This window comes from Geotrypetes seraphini, chromosome 10 (assembly GCF_902459505.1).
Source record: "Geotrypetes seraphini chromosome 10, aGeoSer1.1, whole genome shotgun sequence".
NCBI classification, from domain to species: domain Eukaryota; kingdom Metazoa; phylum Chordata; class Amphibia; order Gymnophiona; family Dermophiidae; genus Geotrypetes; species Geotrypetes seraphini.
This window is the reverse complement of record NC_047093.1, coordinates 99,474,929-99,491,011: the sequence shown is the minus strand read 5'-3', so window position 1 is coordinate 99,491,011 and position 16,083 is coordinate 99,474,929. Positions and strand designations below refer to the sequence as shown.

Sequence of the window (16,083 nt, the reverse complement as noted above, 5' to 3'; positions counted from 1 at the left end):
AATACAATCACACAATCCTCCTTAACTAAACCTGTCCTTAATATGCTTCTAATTATCTTTTGTAGTTATATATAAAAATAAGAAAACAACTATTTACATTCTGTACGGTCATTACACGGTTATTATATTACCTTATCCCAGGACAAGCAGGCAGCCTATTCTCACATATGGGTGACGTTATCAGCAGAGCCCAGATGCGGAAGCTCGCAAGCAGACTTGCTTGAAGAAACTCAAAGTTTCGAGTCGACCGCACTGCGCATACGTGAGGTCTTCCCACCCAGCGTAAGGTGCGTCTCCTCAGTTCTCAGTTTTCTTCGGAGCCAAGAAGTCCGTCTTTGACTCTCTGCGTTTAACTTCGTTACTTTGTGCCTTCTCTGAACTGCAGTTTATATTTTTTTCTTCACGAATCGCTGTTCTTACTTTATTTCTTTTATTTCTAGTTTAAAAAACAAATCAAAAAAATTTTCAATCTTCCGTCCGCTTGCCAGGCAGGCCGCTCGGCCGCAGCCCAAAGGCTTCAATCTTGCGGCGGCTATTTTTCCTCCTATGTCCTGGCCTGTAACGGGCTTCAAGAAGTGTAGCCAGTGCCAGCGTGCGATTTCCCTTACGGACCCACACCGTCGGTGCCTCAATTGCCTTGGGCCGGAACATTATCCGAAGTCGTGCGAGCGCTGTGCTACTCTTCAACATCGAGCCCTTAAACGTCGTCACCTTTTGGTGGAGAAGCTGTTCGGGATGGATTCTTCTTCTGATCCCTCGACATCGAAGGCACTCTCGGTCTCACCTTCGATCGAAACTCCTCCTGCTTCTACTGCTTCCACCTCAAGCCTCATCAGACCTTCGTCGTTTGCAGCGGCTCTGTCTTCAACAACACCTGCTGTATCTTCCCCTGTTTCCTCAGCAGAAGGTTCCAGCGGTGGTGCTTAAAGTGCCTAAGACTTCCAAGTCGAAGCACATTTACATTGCTTTGGTGGAGCCTCCAACCAAAGCGGATCCATCTTTGCCGGCTTCTTTCCAGACCATTTTGGAGAAGCAATTCATTCAGTTCCTTATTAATATGGGACTGAAGCTTCTTTCTCTTATCCGGCATGGGCATTCAGCAGACTCCCGTGAGGTCGAGCCGCTTTCTTTGCCTCAGTCTGAACTTACACACTCTTTGCAGGGAACAGAGTCTCTGCGAGTGTCTGGTCTGGTATCCAAGCACGTGAAGCAAGGAGCAGAATCTTTGCAAGTGCCTCGGCAGAAATCCTCACACTCTATCCAAGGAGCAGAGTCTTTGGGAGTGCTTCGAGGTTCCTCCATCAAGCCTCTGGAGCTTCGCTCTACAGCCTCCAGTCCTATCCATTCTTTGGTGGCTTCGGCTGCTTCTGTCTCCGAGACAAAGTCTCCTTGATCTTCGAGATCTGTTTCCAAGCATCGTTCTCACCGACGATCGAGGCCTTCATCGAGGCATACTTCCAGGCATAGTTCTTCTTCTAAAGAACGTCCCTCTTCAACTAAGTCTCACTCTGCTCCTACTTTGACTAGACTGCCGACTCCTCGCTCGAGGTCTCCACTTTCGAACCTCGAAGATGCAGCGGTTTGGATTGCTTCGTCCAAGTCTCCATATTCTTTTGATGCCTTTTTTCCTGCCGAAGCTTCATCTTCGACCCAGGCTGCCTCGACGTCCTCGAGTCCTTCTCAAAGCAAAGCATTGGCAGATCAGCTATCTTTCTCATCTTTTCTTCGTCAGATGGTTGTTGACTTGGATCTTCAATTAGATGCTGATTCCAAATACTCTTAAGGAGTGCCTTGAAGTCATGCATCTTCCTCAACCTCTGGCAGAGTCTCTTAAGCTTCCTCTTCACAAGCTTTTGTCTCAGACTTTTGGTCGATGCCTGGAGACTCCTTATACCATACCGACTATTCCAGGCAAATTGGACTCTAGGTATAAAACTGTACATCGCAAAGGGTTTGACAACTCACAGTTATCTCATCAGTCCCTGCTAGTCGAGTCCTCCTTGAAGAGGTCTCATCCTTCCAAGGTTTATGCTATCGTTCCTCCTGGAAGGGAAGGGAAAACGATAGATAAATTCGGACGTTGCATCTATCAAAATGCCATGATGTCCTCTAAAGTCCTCAATTATAATTTTCATTTTATTACTTATTTTGAGTTCCTCATTTCTCTATTACCAAAATTCTTGACTTATTTGGATACTCAAAAGCACTTGAATTTCAAGAAGTCCTTGCTTCTTTATCACAACTCTGATTACATCTCCTCCAGTCATATTACGATGCCTTTGAGTTATCTGCCCGGGCAGGTGCTTGCTCTGTAGCCATGTGTCGCCTTGCCTGGCTTCGTACTATTGACATGGACCCTAATCTTCAGGATCGCTTAGCTAATATTCCTTGGGCGGGCAATGACCTCTTTGATAAGTCTATTGAGGCAGCCACCAAGAAATTGTCTGAACATGAAAAATCCTTTGCTCCTATTGTCAGACCTAAGCCAAAGCCAGCTCCTGCCAAACCTACACGCCCTGCTCCTATCTATCAACTCCGAGTATGGCTCCTTACAATCGCCCTCCTCTTAAAAAACAGCAGCCTCAGAAGCAACAAAAACCTCAATCTTCTGCTGCACCTAAGGCTACTCAGCCTTTTTGACTGTTTAAAACAGAGCATAACCTCTACCGTTCTGACTCTGACTTCTCTTCCCCCTATAGGAGGTCGTCTCTATCATTTTTACCACTGATGGATGACTATTACATCTGACCTCTGGGTGTTCACCATCATCAGGAAAGGATACTCTCTTCATTTCACTCAGGTTCCACCAGAGCTTCCTCCAAGAGAGTATCCTTCCAGTCCTTCCCAGACCACCCTTCTTCTTCAGGAAGCTCAAGCTCTGATTTGTCTCCATGCCATCGAACCAGTTCCTTTGGAACAGCAGAACAGGGGGTTTTACTTCCATTACTTCCTTGTTCCGAAGAAGACGGGCAATCTGCGGCCCATTCTAGATCTTAGGGCTCTCAACAAATTTTTGGTCAAAGAAAAATTTTGGATGTTGTCCCTGGCATCCCTTTATCCCACTTCTCGAGCAGAACGACTGGTTATGCTCTCTGGATCTCAAGGAGGCTTACACTCATATCCCCATTCATCCTGCCTCCCGTCCATATCTCAGATTTTGGGTGGGGAATCTGCATGATCAATACAGAGTGCTGCCCTTCGGCCTGGCTTCATCTCCCAGAGTGTTCACCAAGTGCCTGGTAGTGGTAGCAGCAGCTCTATGGAACCATGGTCTTCAGGTATTTCCCTACTTTGTCGACTGGCTCATCAAAGATTCAACATCTCAAGGGGTTATTGTAGCGACCCAACGGACTACCTGGTTCCTACAAAGTTTGGGATTCTAAATCTACTTTCCCAAATCCCAGCTTCAGTCCTCACAGAATCTACAATTCATTGGAGCTGTCCTGGACACTGTCCAACTCAGAGCATTCCTCCTACAACAACGTCTGGAAGCTCTTCTTCAACTCTGTCATACAGTGTTTTCCCGGTCATGAGACACATGATGGTACTCCTAGGTCACATGACCTCCACAGTACACTTGACTCCTTTTGCCAGACTTCACCTCAGAATTCCTCAGTGGACCCTTGCATTTCAATGGACGCAGGTTTGCGACCCACTTTCTTAACACATCTCAGTCACTCCTTCATTGAAGCAGCCTCTCCGTTGGTGGATGCTCTCTTCCAATCTCTCCAGAGGCTTGCTTTGTCAAACGCCCATCCATCAGAAGGTCCTCATGACAGATTCCTCGACCTACGCTTGGGGCGCTCATCTCGATGGTCTCCGTACACAAGGCCACTGGACCAGTACGGATCGTCAGTGTCACATCAATCTGTTGGAACTCAGAGCAATCCTCAAGGCTCTCGACGCTTTTCAACATCTTTTTCACGACCAGGTAGTCCTCATTCGGACGGACAACCAAGTCGCCATGTATTATATCAACAAACAGGGAGGGATGGGTTCTGCCTCCCTTTGTCAAGAAGCTCTGAAGGTTTGGGACTGAGCAATCCGCCACAACACCTTCCTCAAAGCTGTCTATATCCAAGGGGTGAAGAATTGCTTGGTAGACAACTTGAGTCGTCTTCTGCAACCTCATGAATGGACACTCCATTCCTTGCCTCTTCATCACATTATTTCACAGTGGGGAACACTTTAGATAGGCCTCTTTGCAGCTTCCCACAACTACAAACTGCCTCAGTTCTGCTCCAGGATATACTCTCCCCATCGCCTCGAGGCAGATGCTTTTCTTCTGGAATGGATAAATCTTTTCCTATATGCATTCCCTCCATTCCCTCTCATTCTCAAGACTCTGGTCAAGTTGAAGAACGATCATGCCACCATGATTCTGATTGCTACTTGGTGGCCGAGACAACCTTGGTACTCCCTTCTGCTTCAACTCAGCAGCAGAGAGCCATACCTTCTATCAGTTTTTCCTTCTCTGCTTACACAGAGTCGTGGATCTCTGCTTCATCCCAATCTGCAGTCTCTACACCTGACAGCTTGGTACCTCTCAACATAACTCCTCTTCAGTTTTCTCAATCTGTAAGAGACATTTTAGAGGTTCTAGGAAGCCTACCACTAGACAATGCTATCACCAAAAATGGACTAGATTTTCTACATGGTGTTTTTCTCATGTTAAGGAGCCTCAGCATTCCTCCTTATCTTCTGTTTTGGATTACCATTTGCACTTATCCATTTCTGGCCTTAAGTCTACATCGATCCGAGTCCATCTCAGTGCAATTGCGGCTTTCCATCTGCCTATTGAAGGGAAACCCCTCTCTGCTTATCTGGTTTCCAGATTCATGAAAGGACTTTTCAATGTCAAACCTCCTGTCAAATTGCCTCCTGTGGTTTGGGACCTCAATATTGTCCTTGCTCAACTGATTAAGCCTCCGTTTGAACCAATTGACAAGGCTCATTTGAAGTTTCTCACTTGGAAAGTGGTGTTTCTCATTGCCCTCACTTCTGCTCGACGAGTCAGTGAGCTGCAAGCCTTAGTTGCTGATCCACCTTTCATGATGTTTCATCATGATAAGGTGGTCCTACGTACTCATCCAAAATTCCTCCCTAAAGTGGTATTGGAATTTCATCTCAATCAATCTATTGTTCTTCCAGTGTTCTTCCCGAAGCCTCATTCTCATCCTGGAGAAGTAGCTCTTCACACTCTGGACTGTAAACGTGCTTTGGCCTTCTATTTGGAACGCACCAAACCACACAGAACTGCTCCTCAACTTTTTGTCTCCTTTGATCCCAATAAGTTGGGACATCCTATCTCTAAGCGTACCATCTCCAACTGGATGGCTGCTTGTATCTCATTCTGCTATGCCCAGGCTGGATTCCCCTACACAGTAGAGTCACAGCCCATAAAGTTAGAGCAATGGCAGCTTCAGTAGCTTTCCTCAGATCTACACCTATTGAGGAAAGTTGCAAGGCTGCTACTTGGTCCTTGGTTCATATTTTCACTTCTCACTATTGTCTGGATACTTTCTCCAGACGGGATGGACAGTTTGGCCAAACAGTATTACAAAATTTATTCTCTTAAATTGCCAACACTCCCACCATCCTATTTTGGTTAGCTTGGAGGTCACCCATATGTGAGAATAAGCTGCCTGCTTGACCTGGGATAAAACACAGTTACTTACCGTAATAGGTGTTATCCAGGGACAGCAGGCAGCTATTCTCACAACCCATCTTCCCTGGTTGGCTTCTCTGCTAGCTATCTGAACTGAGGAGACATGCCTTATGCTGGGCGGGAAGCCACTTCCGCATGCGTAGTGCGGTTGACTCGAAACTTCGAGTTTCTTCAAGCAAGTCTGCTTGCGAGCTTCTGCATCCGGGCTCCACTGATGACGTCACCCATATGTGAGAATAGCTGCCTGCTGTGCCTGGATAACACCTGTTACGGTAAGTAACTGTACTTTCTCTTAGAAGTTCCGTTTGGTCCTGGTGTGCCACCACTCAGGCGAGGTTTTCCTTTAGGCACCGGATTGTAGATAGCGCTTACGACGCACTATCCCCTCGGGCGAGGTTTTGTGTCTTAAATTCTGAAAAATAAAAATCACATTGGGCTAAGAGTCACCAATGAAAAGCCGCTGCCAAACTCCTCACTAGCAGACTCCAAGAACCAGGCAGATGTGCAATGTATTATCCAAAATCAGACAATATTTTATTTACGCAGGGTATAAAAATGTAATAGCACAAAATGTATTAAGCAAAATATATTGTCTCAATTAGTATACATTTGAGGGATTAGTACAGGTAGAGATGCCAAGGCAAAACATATCTAGCTGTAACTAATCATCCCTAGCTTACACAAAGGCCTGCATCGATTTTTTTTTTTTTTTTTTATAACCTTCTCTCATGGTTACACCTTCCAGTCTTGTGCCAATCAAGGCTCATCTTATCAAATTGCAAATTTGCTCCTATCTGCCATATCTTATCATTTCCCGGTTACCATGGTTGCTCTTATCTATAAATGATCAATCCTTACATACTTTCATAGTTTCTTCCTGTAGTTCTGTCTTTCCTTATTTGGCAAGTTGTGGGCAGAATGGGTTTCTATTTTTCTGTGCTAGCCTGTGTCTGGTCCGCCCTAGTTAGAAAATTCAATACAGTCCTGAGACCTGACACCTGTATCTTTACATACAGTCTTGTTTTCTGTGCTTCTCTGTACCAGGAATCATATATTTTCTTGCTCACATGATCCAAGTTCAAATACAAATCGTGGCCTTAGAATTACAGGGTTCTAAGTGACAATTTCAGTATTTAACTCCGATGACTTCCGGGTTCTATCTGGCATCTCACGAGGATTTATTGCAACTTAACCGTTCCTTCATTTCATAAGAAATTACATGGTTCTATGTACAGAAATTAGTCTATGCATGGGATTATAAGGTTCTAACTGTGAGAATGACTTTCGGTACAGTTAGAACCATGTAATTCTAAGGTCTTGACATGACAGACCTGTATTCTTCCAGCAAAGCCTTGTTCCCCAGCAAGACCTACATAAAACGTAAGCAGGCTGAGAGTCCAAATTGAAATACAGGTCAAGCCTGCTTATAAGGTCTTGACATCAATGGTAAATAAGAGTTTTATTTCATGGGGGACAGAGGGCCCTTCCTCACCCCCGACTCTCTCCTCTAAAAGCAGGTTACGCAGCACAGCAGCCATGGAAGGGGGCGGGACAGCAGGAGGGTGAGATGCGCGCCATGCACAGGTCTGCACCTCGCGACTCAATTGAGTTTGCGCCTTGAGCTGTGTTCACCCCGTCTCTGTGTTGCCATTTGCGGGTTCAGGAAGATGCTCAAGTTCCCTGGGGGAATTGATATCCCTCGCTCCCCTTACACCAGAAAGGAGATGTGCGATTCCTTGCCCTTACCTTGAGGGTATGTAACTCACTGTTTCTTCCTCGACATCCACACTTAGGCTTTCCTGCAAATGCAGAAAGTCTAGCTCCAAGCTTCCCTCGGTAGTCTTTCCAGCCTCTGGTGCAAGGAGAGTTCCTACTTCTGGAAGCTCTTCTGCCCACGGGTAACTAGTAGTCCGAGGTACAGGAGGTGGCGCCCTAGTGTCGGGACTAAGGGTGGTCTCAAGGCCCAAGGTGATTGCCTCCGCGTCGTTCACATGGAGTGTCCCCAGCGGGGAAGTCCCGACTTGCCGTGAAGCTCCCTGCATCTGCCGCAGGAGCTCCTCAATATTACCCAAAGTGGCCGCTCCAGAGTTCTGCGAGGTTGAAGTAGAACTCTTTCCTCTCCGTTTGGGCATTTTAACTAAGGTAAGAGGTAATAAAACCGTGTAAGGAGGTACTCCAAATTGTGACGTACAACCGAACTAGTCAGCAGCCATCTTGGATAGTTTTTTAAGCAATAATCTTATTGGCTTACAATTGCCTATATCATGCATATTCATTGTGCGCATCTTGAAAACCAGACTGGCTGGGTATGACCTTGGATTGGATTGAGAACCCCTGCCCCTAAGAGAAATAGGGGTGATATGATGCAGATATTTAAATACTAAGTTAGAGCTGTACCAAATAGCATATTTTACTATTTGGCTGAATACAAGTAATGAAAAATATTATTTATCTGAATATGAATAATAGACATGAGCTTAAACATAACAAATAGTAAAAGAAGCAATGTGAAATCAGAGATCAAGTCCCAGATACACTAAAGCCAGTGATTGTTGCTAAACTTGTTTAGAAACGGTCGCATTTGCCGACCCGATGCAGAAAACAGCTCACTGCCTGGTTTTCTGCACAATCGCTTATTCCCTGATCCGACCATGAAATTAGCCAATTAATATTAAATTGCCATGTAAACTAGTAGAGTGATTGATGCTTTGACATGGCTTTCTGATGCACTAAAAAAGTGCATCGCTTTTAGCGATCCAAAGAAAAGCAACTGTTCAATAACAGTCGCTTACCTGTCTAACCTTTTTTTTTTTTTATATTGGGCACAGTTGCTGTGCATGTTACACATGCACAATATCTGCCCCATAAGAAAAAAATTACCCCCTGTCAATGATGGCCCTCCCCAAAGAACTGGTACCCCCCGTTCCATCGAAAAGGCAGGAGGAATGCCCACTTACTCCTGTCACACTGACCCCATCTCCCCCGCAGGAGAAAAAATGGCAGAATGGATGCCCATTCCCTCCTGTTATGGTGACTCCCTCCCCCCCTGCAGCAGCAAAACATTAGGAGGGGTGCTCACTCTCTCCTGCCACCGAAGGCCCACTCCCGCACCAGTTGCTCCCCTCAAATCCCCTACTCTCCCCCCCTTTCCCTCCAAAATAAAAAGCAGGAGGGATGCCCACTCCCTCCTGCCAGTGGAGGTCCCCTGAGGGTGGAGTCAAAGGCCCTGATTGACTCTGTATCCCAGGATATAGAGGAAGGAGCCTAATGCCCCTCCCCTGATTCAATCATGGCTTTAAGCCCCTCCCTGTGCATCACATGATGCACTGGGGAGGGAAAAGCCCGCCAATTTGATCTGTTGGAACAGACTGAGCTTCCCTCCTGCTCCAACTTCTCTAAAAAGGTCCGGGGGGGGGGGGGGAGGGTTCAGGGGACCTCTGCTGGCAGGAGGTCCTCTCCTGCCTTTTTTTTATCAGAGGGAAAGGGGGAGGGTAGGGGATGTTTGGGGGGGTGCCTGACACCGGCATGAGCTATCAGTTGGAGGACCAGGCAGGAAGCGTAGAGGTTGCGCTCCTGTGTCGCTCTACTAGCTAAAGACAAAGGCAGCCATCCCGGAGACTGTGCTGGACCACCACTACAAAAGGTACCGGGTGGGGCTGCGGGCGGCTTCTGGATTCGGGCAGCTTCAGGTGATTGCGGGCTTTGGGTGGCTGCAGGCAGCTTCGGGCTTTGGGCAGCTGCGGGCTTCCCAGCACCAGACCCCCAGAGACACCTACATGTAGAGGAGGAAAAACCAAGAAGAAAAAAATTCTGAACCAAATTTTTTTTTCATGGTTTTTCCTCCTCTACAGGTGGGTGCGTCTTATGGTCTGAAAAATACGGTACTTGAAAGCAACATCAGGAAATATTTTTATACGTGGAATCTCTTAAGGAGAGTAAGAGATAGTGAATGCTATGGATGGGCAGGCTGGATGGGCCATTTGGCCTTTATCTGCCATCATGTTTCTATAATGGGGGTAAAAACATTGATGAAATTTAAACAAAAGCATGGGCTAAACAAACAGAATTTCTATTTAGCAAGAGGATGGGATCAAACCAAAACAGTTGACTTTCATACTTAAGACATACAGATGTAACCTGCACCAAAGCACAGGTACAATCCTAAACAAAGCCATAGAATAGTAACTTACACATTCTGGACAGAGTAGCAGATAAGATTTTAGCCACCTTGCTGGGCATACTAGCTGGATATACTACACTTCTCCCTCCGTATTCGCGGTTTCAGCAATCGCGGTTTCAATTATTCACGTTTTTTAGCTTGCTGGCTCCTCCCCCCAAATTACATCAGCTTGCATACAGAAATTACCGATTCCAAGCATTTACAGAGAAAATTGCCTATTCCCAGCACTTTCTTCACTGTGTTTTGCCTCTCCTTCAGGAACAGGCCAGGTCTCCCTACATATTATTTACAGTTTCACCATATTCACAATGGTTTTTAATAGAAAACAGTGAACAACATATGAAAACGTTATTCGAGGTTATTCTGTATTTGCGGTTCTGTTAATCCCCTATCACAGCGAATATGGAGGGAGAAGTGTAGATGGACCATACTAGTCTTTATCTGCTATCTTTTACTATGTTATGTATGTATGTAAGTGCTGGTATTAAGTGCATTTTTACAAACTATCAAGTAACATGTGTTTTCCATGTCCTTGTAAGTATTTTACAAAGGCTTTGTGTTCATCAAACCTTTTGTAAAATACTTCACACATTTTGGATGTTCTTTCTGTGACCTAGACAAAATTAAGCTTAAAATATTGTTCATGGTATCCTCTCAGTTGCACTGCACACATCTTTTCACTTACGAATACCTTTGAAATGAAAAGAACTGTGAGGAATCCGAAACACTGAAAATTATTGTTTTAAGATCTGTGCACTTTATTGCTTCATAAAAATTTTGATCATTTTTCAGGGTAGAATAATGAATATAAACTGACTTTGCTTGAAAAATGCTGTTAAGATAGATCATAATAGCAGTAATGTAAAGCCATCTGAGTTGATTCATACTGTCTGTGTTATATAGGGCCTTTGCAAGATAGTTTTTAACACATGATAAAATGTTAACTTATTCTTAACCTTGTTTGTTTTTCACTCCTTTCAGTGAAAATTGTGATCCGAGGGGATAGAAACACAGGAAAAACTACATTATGGCATCGACTACAAGGGAAGAAATTTATAGAAGAGTATATTCCCACGCAGGAGATCCAAGTCACCAGTATTCACTGGAATTATAAAAGTAAGTATAGGAGTAAGATCAGAGGAAGAAACTGTGCTGTTACCGATGTAGCATAAGTATGAGATTTGTAATATGAAGTTGAGCACAGATGTATTCCTAAATAGCTTTCATTACAGCTTTGAATCACAAAACAGGTGGTCATATTACCTGTGAGATACTTGTCATAGTTCATTAAAGATGAGTGTAAAATTCAGAAAACTGAACTACCGTATTTTCACGCATATAACGCGCGCATTATACGTGATTTTACAAACCGTGCATAGCCTTGCGCGGTATACGCGTGAGCGCGCTATATAAATTTTTTTTTACATAGTTCCCCCCCCACGCACCCCCACCCTGAAGGACCGCTCGCACCCCCACAGCCTCCCGACCCCCCCCCATCATATAGAAGCTCCTACCGGTGTCCTGCTGCTTCCTCTTCCGGCGGTTTGCCCTTTCTCTAACGTCAAGCCCTCTTGCTCCGCCGACTCCCCGACACGATTGGGGCAAGAGGGAGCTCAAGCTCTCTTGCCCCAGTCAACCGCGGCACCCCCGACACGATCGGGGCAAGAGGGAGCTCAAGCCCTCTTGCCCCCCGACACGATCGGGGCAAAAGGGAGCTCAAGCCCTCTTGCCCCGCCGACTCCCCAACTCCCCGACAATATCGGGCCAGGAGGGAGCCTAAACCCTCCTGGCCACGGCGACCCCCTACCCCCACCCCGCACTACATTATGGGCAGGAAGGATCCCAGGCCCTCCTGCCCTCGATGCAAACCCCCCTCCCCCCAACGACCGCCCCCCCCCCAAAGAACCTCCGACCGCACCCCCCAGCCGACCCGCGACCCCCCTGGACGACCCCCACGACACCCCCACCCCCCTTCCCCGTACCTTTGTGTAGTTGGCCGGACAGACGAGAGCCAAACCCGCCTGTCCGGCAGGCAGCCAACGACGGAATGAGGCCGGATTGGCCCATCCGTCCCAAAGCTCCGCCTACTGGTGGAGCCTAAGGCGCCTGGGCCAATCAGAATAGGCCCGGGAGCCTTAGGTCCCTCCTGGGGGGCGGGGCCTTGGGCACATGGTCGGGTTGGGCCCATGGGCCTCAGGCCCCGCCCCCAGGAGGGACCTAAGGCTCCCTGGCCTATTCTGATTTGCCCAGGCGCCTTAGGCCCCACCAATAGGCGGAGCTTTGGGACGGATGGGCCAATCTGGCCTCATTCCGTCGTTGGCTGCCTGCCGGACAGGCGGGTTTGGCTCCTGTCTGTCCGGCCAACTACACAAAGGTACGGGGAAGGGGGTGGGGGTGTCATGGGGGTCGGCCAGGGGGGTCGCGGGTCGGCTGGGGGGGGCGGTCGGAGGTTATTTGGGGGGGGCGGTCGTTGGGGGGAGGGGGGTTTGCGTCGAGGGCAGGAGGGCCTGGGATCCCTCCTGCCGTAATGTAGTGCGGGGTGGGGGTAGGGGTCGCCGTGGCCAGGAAGGTTTGGGCTCCCTCCTGGCCCGATATTGTCGGGGAGTTGGGGAGTCGGTGGGGCAAGAGGGCTTGGGCTCCCTTTTGCCCCGATCGTGTCGGGGGTGCCGCGGTTGGCTGGGGCAAGAGATCTTGAGCTCCCTCTTGCCCCGATTGTGTCGGGGGTGCCGCGGTTGGCTGGGGCAAGAGGGCTTGAGCTCCCTCTTGCCCCGATCGTGTCGGGGAGTTGGGGAGTCGGCGGGGCAAGAGGGCTTGGACTTCCTTTTGCCCCGATCGTGTCGGGGGGCAAGAGGGCTTGAGCTCCCTCTTGCCCCGATCGTGTCGGGGGTGCCGCGGTTGGCTGGGGCAAGAGGGCTTGAGCTCCCTCTTGCCCCGATCGTGTCGGGGAGTTGGGGAGTCGGCGGGGCAAGAGGGCTTGGACTTCCTTTTGCCCCGATCGTGTCGGGGGGCAAGAGGGCTTGAGCTCCCTCTTGCCCCGATCGTGTCGGGGGTGCCGCGGTTGGCTGGGGCAAGAGGGCTTGAGCTCCCTCTTGCCCCGATCGTGTCGGGGAGTCGGGGAGTCGGCGGGGCAAGAGGGATTGACGTTAGAGAAAGGGCGAACCGCTGGAAGAGGAAGCAGTGCAGGCGCAGGGCTCACGGAAGGGCCGGGACCGCCAAGAGAAAGCAGCAGGACACCGGTAGGAGCTTCTACATGATGGGGGGGGGTCGGGAGGCTGTGGGGGTGCGAGCGGTCCTTCAGGGTGGGGGTACGGGTGCGGGTGGGAGTGCGTGTGAGCGGTCCTTCGGGGTGGGAGTGCGAGCGGTCCAGCGGGGGGTGAATCGGACGTGGGGGGGGCATCAGGCTTTCAGGGTGGGGACAGGATTTCAAGGGGGAGAGGAGAGTCGGGGCGGGCGAAAGGAGAGTTGGGGTGGCCAGAGGAGAGTCGGGGCGGGCGAAAGGAGAGTCGGCCAGCATGCGCGGTATACGGGTGTGTGCGGGATATAAAAATTTCTGTACATAAATTTGTGTTTTCCTCGCGCTATACCCATGTGCGCGTTTTACACGGGTGCGCGTTATCTACGTGAAAATATGGTACCTCAGTTACTAATGTTTTAGTTTTTTTAATGTTTCAAGCTTTTTTTTTGGTGATCATAAGCATAATACAACAAAATAGGTCAACATTCACAAGAACAATGAACGAACAGTCTGCAGAACCAATACCATGTGTGCCATCACTATTTTGCATAGTAAAGCAACCACATTTTCCCATTTGTTGCTTCCTCCCCCTCTTCTGTAACCTAACCCCTCTAAATGCCAGAATAATAGCAAAAATTGGGCAGAGAATGTCTAGTAAAAAGGAAGTCCGAATCAAATTTTATATTGTATCTAGGGAGTTTTGATTCTTACAACTTCCTAGTCCAAAGAAACTAGCAATCCGCTACAAATAATCTCTTAAACATACCCTACCCCACCCTCCAAGTCTTCCCTGTGATATTCCAATATGGGAAAGAAATACTATAGATAACAATTGTTTAATAATTCATGTAGTTTGAAGGAAAAACACATTTTGCAATATGAGAGGAAAACCCACCCAATTGGTTAAGAATATGACTTCTCAACTTCAGAGTCAAAGAAGGAAGGTATGCCCCCCCAACAGAGTAAACTTCTCATGCTTAAATGCAAAACACAACTCATGAAGTTCCATTAAAAACAAGTTGTGTAACCTATTATGCCAATGCCAGTGGGAAGGAACATTTTCTTGTGTCCAAAATTGTAGTATACTCTCTTTCCCCTATATACAAGCTTTCATCACCCAAATTCGACAACCCTTATACCCTAGTCCTAATGTAGCATAGATAAAATAAAATTTGCTTTGGCTTGCCCACTGCTGCATGTTTGACATCTTTTCCTCTTGATTCTTGTGTTTGGATTGTGTATTAAGGATACAGAAATGAAGTCCTTCTGATGTCATATCGAACAGCTCTTGAAATGTAATATTCACATCATTACTCAAAGCTTGAATATAATGAGATAACTGCTGTAAAACAAATCTATCTGCCAGGCCAGAATTCATAAGAACATAAGAAGTTGCCTCCGCTGAGGCAGACCAGAGGTCCATCTCGCCCAGCGGTCCGCTCCCGCGGCGGCCCATCAGGGCCATTGCCTGAGCAGTGGTCCCTGACTATTTCTATAACCTACCTCTTCTCCTATCCCTATAACCTACCTCTACTCCTAATAAAATTGAGGAATCTTGCATTTTTCCATTGGGTAGAAAAACTTGTTTTAGCAGTGACATTCTACCTTAATATCTTTTTGATTGAACTATAAAAGTAATGTTAGAAAAAAAAAATACAGTCGCTAAGGGAACTATATTGACCAAACTAATTCTCCCCATTAATGGAAGAGGAAGTGCAGCCCACTGTCGTAGCAGCTCAGTTAAATTTTGCAATTTGATGAAGGGCATTTTCGATATATCATCCAAATCTGAGTTTGGACGTTTTGTGGAACATGCACAAAAATCCAATAGCTAACATGACCATTTTTGAAACGGAAAAAGTCTTAGTAACATAGTAGATGATGGCAGATAAAGACCCGAATGGTCCATCCAGTCTGCCTAACCTGATTCAATTTAAATTTTTAAATTTTTTCTTCTTAGCTATTTCTGGGCAAGAATCCAAAGCTTTACCCTGTACTGTGCTTGGGTTCCAACTGCCGAAATCTCTGTTAAGACTTACTCCAGCCCATCTACACCCTTCCAGCCATTGAAGCCCTCCCCAGCCCATCCTCCACTAAATGGCCATTTCTCAGATATGCTTGTCCTCGGTGCATGTCTTTTTGAACAATTTTCAAAAAGAATGCCTCCAAAAGAAAAAGTTGCAAAACAAGCTATCAGGATGTTGGAGGGGCTAGCATTTTTGTAGACTGTCCACAGACATCCCAACAGAGCAATGGGGCACCATAGGGGGCACTGCAGTGAACTTCATATAAAAAGGCTTAGGTACACACCTCACCATAATCCCCTTATAGTATATAGCGAGCCCTTCAAAACCTACTGGACTAACTGTACACCACACCAATAGCTCTTATGCCTGTAGGTGTCACCTATATGTAGATACAGCAGGATTTCGGTGTGTTTTGGAAGGCTCACATAATCCATCATAAGTGTAGTAGTTAAGAGTGGGATATGAGTCTGAGTCCCCATCTCTTTTGACTCTAATACCCACTAGGCCAGACATGTCAGACTCTGGCCTGTGGGCCAAATCTGGCCCGTAGTGTAGTAAAATTTGGCCCGCCGAACAATTCCACATTTTCACTTAAGCTGGCCCGCTGACAGGTACAAGCGCCAACTTCCTTAGCAACAGCAGCAGATGAATCCAGAGACCAATGGGATAGCCCACATCTACCAGCAGGCAGAGATAGAGAAACTGATTAACAGGTGGTCCTATTGGCTGGCACTCCTCCTGTTTATCCAGTATTCTCTATCTCCCAGCAGGAAAAAGTCGCTATTCAACTAGCTCCTGAATTCTGGCTGTGGCTGGAACTTTATTTTCTCCTGTTGAGGTTTCTCTTCAGTGAGACTGCCATTCTGTTTCTCCTGTTGAGGTTTCTCTTCAATGAGCTGGCAATGCTATTTCTCCTGTTGAGATTTTCTCTTCAGTGAGACAGGGGTGTCCGGCTGAACGGTGCCGGCTTTAG

The 16,083-nt window shown here is 47.2% G+C and overlaps 1 protein-coding gene across 6 annotated transcripts in view; it reads left to right on the top strand.

Annotated features, from left to right (window-relative positions):
- Positions 1–16,083, top strand: part of RABL6 (RAB, member RAS oncogene family like 6) — a 257,386-nt gene that overhangs the window by 3,009 nt on the left and 238,294 nt on the right. For all 6 annotated transcript variants that reach the window (XM_033960967.1, XM_033960964.1, XM_033960962.1 and 3 more), the window contains exon 2: positions 10,830–10,964. Coding sequence is in view for 5 of the 6 variants with exons in the window: in XM_033960964.1 (XP_033816855.1) it covers positions 10,830–10,964 (135 nt within the window). In the remaining variant the exon portion in view is untranslated. The remainder of the gene's footprint in view (positions 1–10,829; positions 10,965–16,083) is intronic.